The sequence below is a fragment of the Rutidosis leptorrhynchoides genome, unplaced genomic scaffold, assembly GCF_046630445.1.
Source record: "Rutidosis leptorrhynchoides isolate AG116_Rl617_1_P2 unplaced genomic scaffold, CSIRO_AGI_Rlap_v1 contig599, whole genome shotgun sequence".
Lineage (NCBI taxonomy): Eukaryota > Viridiplantae > Streptophyta > Magnoliopsida > Asterales > Asteraceae > Rutidosis > Rutidosis leptorrhynchoides.
Genome location: NW_027266819.1, coordinates 2,621 through 12,705, shown reverse-complemented (window position 1 = coordinate 12,705; position 10,085 = coordinate 2,621). Strand labels below are relative to the sequence as shown.

Genomic DNA, 10,085 nt, shown 5'->3' with positions numbered 1-10,085 from the left:
GCCATTGTTTTCTAGTCCATGAGTGGACACAACCCAATGATGTTGCCTTGACGAGAAAGCGCGGTTCATTGGAAAGAAAAGATGCGCGCCTAAGTCAACTTTTACTATTCAATTAGTCAACAGACTGACTTGATCATTAAACATTTTGGATTCGAAATCTTTCAGAAACCATATGCTCTCCTCCCAGAAAGCACGTGCTCTGCCTTTTCATTTGCTTATCCACTTCTTCTTGTGCAGCAGGTTGGCATCATCTCTTCATTTTTGTCTATAAGATTTCTATGGAGAAAAGGCAAAGTCCGAGGGAGAAAAAGAGAAGGATTGCTGAGAAAGAGATTACTGATGGAGCATCTGCTTCTTTGTCCGTCCCTTCGATACCCACGGGAGGAGGTAGCGATCAATACGATGTGTTCTTGAGCTTTAGAGGCTCCGATACTCGCAACGAATTCACTGATCACCTCTACCGCAGTCTGATCAGTGTAGGGACTGTACCGATTTCTGTGTTCAAGGATGATAATAGCCTTGAAATTGGTAAGGATTTTAATTCAGGGATTCTCAATGCTATCATGCGATCTAAGATTTCAATCCCCATCATCTCTGAAAATTATGCTTCGAGCAAATGGTGCCTCCGCGAGCTAGTACGCATCATGGACTACCAGAAGAGCACGTTGCACACAGTGTTGCCCATTTTTTACAAAGTGCTACCATCAGATGTGCGGTCTCTAAATGGAAAGTTTGGGGAGGCCTTCCATTTGCGTAAGAAGCGTTTTGATAAGGAGGACATTCAGGAAGGTCAACGAGCCCTTACATAAGTGAGTTACTTGAATGGATGGGAATCTGAAAAATTTGCCAATGGGTACTTACCTTCTACTTGCACTTTTTTTTTTTTTTTTACTAATTTTTGCTATTTAGCAAAACCAATGTCATATGGATGAATTGCTTCCACTACAAGCTTACAAAACATCCCAAAATGTCCCAAAGAATAACCATAGTGGCCCATAGACTACAAACACTTGTATTCCCTGGACCTACACTAACAACATCTAAAACCTTAGGATCCCTTACTCAATCTTCCAAAGCTTGGTAACCATCGGACAAATTGACCTCCTATTGCTTCACACATATCATGTCTAGGTTTAACACCCATTGTTGCCAGTAACTTTCATTGGTAGGCGATCTATAAGTTAATTACAAGTCCTCCATTTAGGCATGTGGGATACACTGGTCTTAGAGGGATAACATCTTGTCCTCCTAAACTTTTTGCAACAAAAATTATTGACCTCCTATCCTTCAACTATCAATGACCATTAGCCTCATAACAAACTCTTTACTTCTAAAGAATCTTAATTTGTTAGGTGCACCACCGTATCTTAATTCAATAAGATCTATCTATCGGAAGATAAAAAGAAGGGGAAATGAAATGACTGCTACACCATCATCCTATATTGTCATTTGTAAAACCAAGACATTTGCATGTTAACTGGTCTCATCCATCCTTCACATATTATGTGGGTGTCTTTTGATGAGATTACGGAAAATTATGAAGTTATGATGAGTTTGTTGTTTGACAGGCGTGAAGGAGAATTAGTGGAAGAAGTTGTCAAAACTATTATGAGCAAGTTGAGACATGATTTTCAGCTTGATGTTCCGGAGCACTTAGTCGGAGTTGATGATCATGTCAACAAGATTAAGAATTGGGTAGACATTCCTGCGAGTCATGCTCGAATGATAGGAATATGTGGCATGGGTGGGATCGGTAAAACGACTGTCGCCAAGGTCATCTACAACCAATTGTCGAATAAATTTGAGCGTTGTAGCTTCCTTCCAGATATACGAGAAACAACTCATAGCAAAGGCATTCTTGAACTACAAAATCTACTAATTAAGGAAATACTGTCAAATGAACGTGGAGTATGTAAAGTTGATGATGGAATTAGTTTGATCAAATCTAGATTTAAAGGAATAAAGGTTCTCATTCTTCTAGATGATGTTGATCACCGAGATCAACTATATGCTTTGGCTAGAGAACGTGATTGGTTTTCGACAAAAAGCATCATCATTGTTACAACTAGATATGAAGCCGTTCTTCATCAACCTAAATTCGAGGTAGATTACAAGTATGAATTGACAGAATTAGATGTGGAACATTCTTTGTCTTTATTTAAAAGACATGCATTTTCCATGGGCCATTGTCTAAAGGATTTTGAGGGTATCTCTGGTGATATCTTGTCCACCATGGGCGGACTTCCCTTAGCTATCAAGGTCATAGGTTCATACTTGTATGGAGAAACAGATGGAAAAGTATGGCAAGATGTGCTGAAGAAATTAAGAAATGAACCGGATAGAGATGTCCAAAGGACATTGAAGATAAGTTATGATGCATTGGAACCTACACAAAAGGAGATTTTTCTGGATATTGCTTGCTTTTTAATCGGCAAAAATAGCAAATATGCTAGTTACATGTGGGAGGACTGTGAGCTTTTTCCATATATTGGAATTAAAGAGTTGAAGCTAAGGTGCTTAATAAAAATTGGAGATCGTGGTGAGTTTAGGATGCATGACCAATTGAGAGATCTTGGAAGGAGCATCTTTTACCAACGACAACCGCCTGAGAGATGTCTAAAGCCATGGCTCGAAGATAAAGCCTTGAGAAGTAATATGGCAATGGAGGTAACATATGGCTCTCTCTCAATGGAGGTAACATATGGCTCTCTCTCTCTCTCTCTCTCTCTCTCTCATAACTCCATAAATTTAATGTGATCCATTTTAATCTTCTATCTAATATGAGCAGATACCCATTTATGTCCATTTTAATCTTTTATCTAATACTCTCTTTAGGAAAAAATCTATTCATACACCCATTTATGTCCCCCTTAGATAAATTGTGATAATAATTGGATTAAGTGTCTCGAGGATGAAAAGGTTACATTATTTGATCCAAATTCATTGATATAAATTACATCCGTCAAAAACTTAATTTTGCAATCAATTTAAGATTCTTTAACTACGATTATACACTGAAAATCTCGTTCACTAAAAGCATGTAATTTTATATCTACTTGAAATTATTGATAATCTAAAAGACTACAATAATTTAATTAAGATGAAGCATATACATCATAGATCAGATAAATGAAGATGTTTTGAATTTTCATTCAAAATGGTAATGTACGACAATAAGTTGATTATAATAACTAATAATTAACCAAATCAGTCGCGCTAAAGAAAAATTTCACACTTATCATAGGTGCTTGCTTTCTAGTACAATCGAATGTATTGTGGTGCTCCTATGAATTAGGAAATCAATGTTTGATACCCTTTTATTTTATTTTTTTCCATTTTGATTTTGAAGATACCTCTTCCTCCCACGAGGTATATCTATCTCTTTTCATTCTTCTTGTGTCTTAATAGCTATGATGGCAAAAATCACCTTAAGAATCTTATAGGGAAAATACTTACAATGTTTTTAAGGTCGGATCACGTTGACCTTGTTCATCTCATGGATTTAGGTGTGTGATAAAGAGTGGATTTTCTTTTTTTCCCTTCTTTGATTCTTTCATTTCTCGTTGTCTGTTCATTCGCCTTTCTTAATAAACATTTCTTTCCTCTCCAATTTTACTATTATAGAAATGAGATTGGTGTCACTTTAGGTCCCTTCCAATTTTACTATTATTTAAGGATTCTCCTAATAAAAAGTACGGCAGAGGAGTGAAGTCTCACTTTGGTGGAGTACTCCTTCTCTAACCAACACATCCCCCACCTTTAATGGTTATATAATATTCTCTTCATCAACATGTTGTACCATACCCAGTTTTTATCACCATTCTCTTCTTATTTTTAAGAGTTTAAGTTACAATGTTCACATAAAAATAAGCATAATGTTAACATAACATGCGCGTAGCATGTGTATGGAGTATTGTGGACATTAAGCAAAGTGCATTTACAAAAATAATACAATTTCTTGGTCGAATTTTGCTTGTGTTACAAATGCATTTTCTTGAACAGGTTGAGTGAGGGGCACTTTTGGCTTGAAATTACTCTGTCCTAGAAGTGCATGTTAACAGATGGGTACTAATTTCTAACTTCTAATCACCTCTTGAGAAGCATGCCCATGCTAAAAACGAGTGTCGATAATTTACATCAACATACCTCTAGAAAACCTATCTGACAAAAGTGGGTCTGGGTACTAATGGCTACCTAAGTTCCATAATGGTGAAATACTCCATTAACTCTCATTGCCAGGTGGGACACAAGCTTAATTAAGGCCGACTGGACGGTTCAAATAGGAAATTATTTGCACTTAATAGTGCAAGGAATCAACCCATATCATGATACACAAAAGCGATTCTTTGACCACTAAATGAGCAGTGTGGGGTTGCCTTTCAAACATTTCAGCCAAATCTTTGAGAAAACTATCAATTGTAACTTATATTGCTTTTGGTAAATCCTAAAGAACCTGACCATAGAATAAATTGCAAAGAAAAAATAACTCACAAGACATGTCTCCTTAGTGCCTAACTGAGCGTGGCCAGGTGCTCGCTGTGATCCAGAATCGCACGCCCAACCGAGCGTGACTAGGTGCCCGCTTTGATCCAGAATCGCACGGCTACGCCACTCAAGCGACTGAGTCTTGCTGGAGGCCCAGCCACGGACCAGTAGCTTTGGCTACTTGCGATCTCTGTTATGGGCATTTCAGTCTGTTCCTCTGAACGTTTACGCCATGTCAATGTGTAGATTGAGTGGTGGCTTGATTTATTTGGGGTAAATCTCGAGATGCTAATCCAATAGAAAGTTTGAGATTTAAAATTTCGATACTCGAACGTTATCCAATACGGTCACTGATCAGCTAAGCTTTCGGGAGAAAAATAATAAAGTATTGTTGTTAATGTCAATCAAGCCGTCTGGGATTTTGTCACCATCTTCTTCCAATTAAATGATCTCCATTAGCAACAAAGTTTAAGCGGTACTTTTGACTTATAAGATGCGAAAAGAAATGGTGCCAGTCTTGGGAAATGGACATACGTATCTTCACTTTTCTGTTTAGGTAACATAAGTAGATTTTTCCATAAAGTTTCGTGTGGCAGAGTTTGCCAAAAGATGTTGCCCAACATCGACAAACCTACTGTTCCATATATTAAGGCCTTAATCTAACTATAACACCATGTAAGAAAGTTAATTAGTTCATTTTTAGTTGGTCTAAAGCCAGCTCTCTTCCAATTTCCGTCAAAATCTAAAATATTGTTCAAATGCTAAAGCATGGTTAAACACTTAATAACAATAGTTAACAAATTGAAAAGGGTCAATACCCTGAAAAACCCCAAACTGATACAACTATGACAAATTTACTTCAAACTATTTTTTAGACCACCAAAAACCCTGAACTGGTATACCTTTGACAAATTTATCCCAAACTAGTATACTTGTGACAAAATTATCCTCTATTAGTTTTCGTTAAACTTTATTATTAAATTATTAAGTTAAATGACACGTAACAATTGACTATTATACCAATTTGCGATTTTACGTTCCGTTTGTCACAATTTACAATTTTTGTGATTTTTTGAGGTATTAATTCAATTTAACGGATGGTGTATTTGTCACAAATTTATTACTTTAGGGTTTTTGCGGTCGAATAAATTAATTTAGGGTAAAATTGTCATAAATGAACCAGTTTAGGTTTTTTTTTATGGTCAGTCGGGGTAAATTTGTTACAGGTGTACCAGTTTGGAGTTTTTCATATTCAAAAAAATAGTTTGGGGTAAATTTGTTACAAGTGTACCAGTTTTGGGTTTTTCAAGGTATTAACCCAATTGAAAATCAGGCTTTACCAAAAAAAAAAACCCAATTGAAAATCAGGTGTTTACTTAGCTACTTAACAAGTGACCCATGGGTACTCTTTAACATTTGTATGTTTTAAAAGGTTTCATGTATTTCCACTTTAATCCCTAAAAAGGGAAAAAGCCACAAAAAATCCCAAACTTTGCCTCAAGTGACAGATTTACTCTGAACTTTGTTTTGTGACGTGAAAAATCTCGAAGTTTGTTAACTATGACACATTTACCCCATTAAGGGTATTTTCGTCTTATTCTTTCTGTTTTTTCTTCTTTTTTTCTTTTCTATTTTTTTCTTCTTCTCTCTTCCCTCCGCCGGCCATGGCGGAGGGAAGCTGGTGTTCGGCGAGGGCTGCCCTCGCCGATGTCAAGCGAGGGCCGCCCTCACCTAGGCTAGCTTGGGCCGGCAAGGGGTGCCCTCGCTAGATATGGGGAGGGATGCTCTCGCCGGCGTCAGGCGAGGGAGGCCCTCATCCGACGTCGACGAGGGCAGCCCTCGCCTGCGTTGGGCGAGGGTGCCCTCACTAGATCTGGCAAGGGAGGCCCTCGCTCTACGCTGACGAGGGCCGCCCTCGCCTGCGTCGGGCGAGGGGTGCCCTTGCTAGATCTGGCGAGGGAGGCCCTTGCCGAACGCCGGCTTCGCCATGGCCGACGGAGGGAAAGAAGAAGAAGAAGAAAAAAACGAAAAAAGTTTTTAAAAGTAAAAAGACCAAAACACACTTATGATTTAGGGTAAATGTGTCACACAAATGAAAGTTCGGGGTGTTTTGTGTTACAAATAAAAGTTTGGGGTAAATGTGTCACAGTTAGCAAACTTTGGGATTTTTCACGTCACAGAACAAAGTTTGGGGTAAATCTGTCACTTGAGGCAAAGTTGGGGGTTTTTGGTGGCTTTTTCCCTAATAAAAATCAAAGTACATGCACTACAAAATTCCAAAAAAGCAACAGGTAAGAATTGAGGTGTTTTGACTTGAATTAAAAGTGTTCTTTTTATTTAAAATATTGTTTGAATTTTAAAAATTTTTATGAAAATACTGTATGTGTGTGTTTTTCTATCAACATTTATGTTTGGCCAGGGTAAAAAGATGACAAATTGTGAAAGTATGGGGTTTAGAAAAGAAAAAGTAAAAAATTAGAAGTCGATTCAAACACTCAATTGATTGATTTGATATGCAGAGTTTCAGGGGTTGGTTCGATGATTGGCCTCGTGGCAATTCCTCTACATGCACAAGTGAACTGTTTAAAAACTTACCGGGCTCAAGGTTCCTTTCATTATGCCAGACAACCATAAGTGGAGATTTTAATGAATTGTTTCCTGAATTAAGATGGCTTCAATTGTCATACATTGAACCCGATATATTTTCTTCAGCAATCAATTTGCATCTATCTAAATTAGTGGTGCTGGAATTGTCACAAAACAAGCTTACATGTGATTGGGGAGGATGGAGTTCGATCATGGTAAGATGGAAACAAAGACATCTTCTATGATCTTTGTTTTGTTTTGTTTTACCGATTAAACTCCTTTTTAACAGCTTTTTCTCTTTTGTATAGGTGGCAAAGCAGCTAAAAGTTCTCAACCTTTCATATAGCCGGGAGTTGAGATATACTCCTAATCTCTTGGCTTTCACAAAGTTGGAGATTCTCATCTTGTCCAGTTGTTACAATTTGAAGCAAGTTGACCCTTCTATTGGCAAACTCAAGAGCCTAATTTCTTTGGACTTGTCTTATTCTAATAATCTGAAAGAGCTACCATAGGAAGTGGGGGAATTGCAAGAATTAAAAGAACTCCTTTTAAATTCTATTAGCATTACAAAGATTCCTATTTCAATCTGTTCTCTGAGGAAGCTAGAGTATCTAGTTATCGAATCTTGTTGTTTATTGGTTGAAATCCCTAACTCAATTGGGAATCTTTTTTCTCTCCAACAATTTGATCTAGAGGGTTGCAAGTCATTAACAGAAATCCCTAGCTCAATTGGGAATCTTTCTTCTCTCAAACAACTTCATCTAAGTTGTTGCGGGTCATTGATAGAAATCCCTAGCTCAATTGGGAATCTTTTTTCTCTCGAACAACTTCATCTAAGTGGTTGCATTTCATTGATAGAAATCCCTAGCTCAATTGGGAATCTTTCTTCTCTCGAATCACTTGATCTAAACTATTGCGAGTCATTGACAGAAATCCCTAGCTCAATTGGAAATCTTTCTTCTCTAAAAAACCTTGATCTAAGGTATTGCAAGTCATTGACAGAAATCCCTAGCTCAATTGGGAATCTTTCTTCCCTCGAACAACTTTATATAGGGAATTGCGAGTCATTGACAGAAATCCCTAACTCAATTGGGAATCTTTCTTCTCTTGAACAACTTTATCTAGGGAATTGCGAGTCATTGACAGAAATCCCTAGCTCAATTGGGAATCTTTCTTCTCTCGAACAACTTTATCTAGGGAATTACGAGTCATTGACAGAAATCCCTAGCTCAATTGGGAATCTTTCTTCTCTAAAAAAAACTTGATCTAGGGTATTGCAAGTCATTTACAGGATTCCCTAGATCAATTGGAAATCTTTATCCTCTCCAATATCTTTATTTTCTCGAAGAACTTTATCTAGGGAATTGCAAGTCATTAACAGAAATCCCTAGCTCAATTGGGAATCTTTCTTCTCTTGAAGAACTTTATCTAGGGAATTGCAAGTCATTAACAGAAATCCCTAGCTCAATTGGGAATCTTTCTTCTCTTGAACAACTTTATTTAAAGAATTGCAAGTCATTGACAGAAATCCCTAGCTCAATTGGGAATCTTTCTTCTCTTGAACAACTTTATTTACGGAATTGCGAGTCATTGACAGAAATCCCTAGCTTAATTGGGAATCTTTCTTCTCTAAAAGAACTTGATCTAAGTTATTGCAAGTCATTGACAGAAATCCCTAGTTCAATTGGAAATCTTTCTTCTCTAAAAAAACTTGATCTAAGGTATTGCGAGTCATTGATAGAAATCCCTAGCTCAATTGGGAATCTTTCTTCTCTGAAAGAACTTGATCTAGGGAATTGCGAGTCATTGATAGAAATCCCTAGCTCAATTGGGAATCTTTCTTCTCTGAAAAAACTTGATCTAGGGAATTGCGAGTCATTGACAGAAATCCCTAGCTCAATTGGGAATCTTTCTTCTTTAAAAAAACTTGATCTAGGGTATTGCAAGTCATTGACAGAAATCCCTAGCTCAATTAAGAATCTTTCTTCTCTCGAAGAACTTCATTTATGGGGTTGCAAGTCATTAACAGAAATCCCTAGCTCAATTGGGAATCTTTCTTCTCTTGAACAACTTTATCTAAGGAGTTGTAAGCCATTGACAGAACTCCGTAGCTTAATTGAGAATCTTTCTTCCCTTAAACAAATTATTGTAGAGAGTCGCGAGTCATTGACAGAAATCCGTAGCTTAATTGAGAATCTTTCTTGTGACATCCAGATTTTGGAAGATTTTGAGGTTCTAATTTTGATGAGATAAATTGGGCATTTCATTGATGTGATTACAGTGTTTTTCTCTAAGTTGGTCACTCACGAGATAACTAGACTAACTGGGCAAACTATTAAGGACTTTAAGGCAGATAGACTTGAGAAGACTAGGAATCGACTTTTCGACCATGCTCATCTTTAGAGATCATTGCAGCACCGTATAAAATCGATTTGATATCAGAGATAGGTCGGTTCGACTGAGGTGAATGACTGATCGTGGGTGACTCCACTAAATTGGAAAACTCTCATCGACCAGCACTAATTTGATCTTACTGTCATTTGATGCCCTGTGTTTGTATTTGAATCTTCGATATTTTTACGACAATCGAGAGTCGCCAATGTGTCGAGTGGGTTCATCATGGTTCGAAGAAAATCGACCACGGGTCATTTGTCCTAAAAAGTTCTGAAAACTACCCGGTAGTTTATGCCACACTCGAAACACGTCCGAGTGAAATTAACCGCAAATCTAAGTCCGATTGTAGAAATTGAAGATTCTGTCATGTCACAGGTCATTTTAGGAACGTCGGCTTAGTCTCAGAGGATTTTTCTAACAACCGAGACTTTTTGGGAAAAAGTTGAGTTAGGGCCGTTTTTTATCAGAATTTGTAGAGGACCGTTTTTATTATGAAATTGGGATGCAAGTTGGATTATATGATGGGAAAAGTCATGAAATGGACAAGGATACCTTGATGGATTTATTTAGGTTTCAATTGAAATTGTTTGTTGAGAAGTGAACAAATTTGAGTAAGATTG

General features: G+C 37.4%; 2 protein-coding genes across 2 annotated transcripts; both read left to right on the top strand.

Annotated features, from left to right (window-relative positions):
• Positions 1-278: 278 nt before the first annotated feature.
• On the top strand, positions 279-809 carry LOC139884752 (toll/interleukin-1 receptor-like protein). The gene has a single exon (XM_071868739.1). It carries the CDS (start codon positions 279-281, stop codon positions 807-809), a length of 531 nt encoding a protein of 176 aa, XP_071724840.1.
• An 850-nt stretch (positions 810-1,659) lies between these two features.
• LOC139884751 (uncharacterized) lies at positions 1,660-9,324 on the top strand. The gene is made up of 5 exons (XM_071868738.1): positions 1,660-2,694; positions 7,005-7,286; positions 7,380-7,549; positions 7,634-8,320; positions 8,412-9,324. The coding sequence occupies exons 1-5, from the start codon at positions 1,723-1,725 to the stop codon at positions 9,322-9,324; spliced, it is 3,024 nt and encodes a 1,007-aa protein (XP_071724839.1). The 5' UTR covers positions 1,660-1,722.
• The last annotated feature ends 761 nt before the right edge of the window (positions 9,325-10,085 follow it).

What these genes read in the sequence shown, in the direction of transcription:
- LOC139884752 (XM_071868739.1), top strand. Translation starts at nt 279, where the DNA reads ATGGAGAAAAGGCAAAGTCCGAGGGAGAAAAAGAGAAGGATTGCTGAG.
- LOC139884751 (XM_071868738.1), top strand. Translation starts at nt 1,723, where the DNA reads ATGATAGGAATATGTGGCATGGGTGGGATCGGTAAAACGACTGTCGCC. An exon ending in ATGGCTCTCTCTCAATGGAG is followed by an intron (nt 2,695 to 7,004) that starts GTAACATATGGC and finishes TTTGATATGCAG; the next exon opens with AGTTTCAGGGGTTGGTTCGA. An exon ending in GAGGATGGAGTTCGATCATG is followed by an intron (nt 7,287 to 7,379) that starts GTAAGATGGAAA and finishes TCTTTTGTATAG; the next exon opens with GTGGCAAAGCAGCTAAAAGT.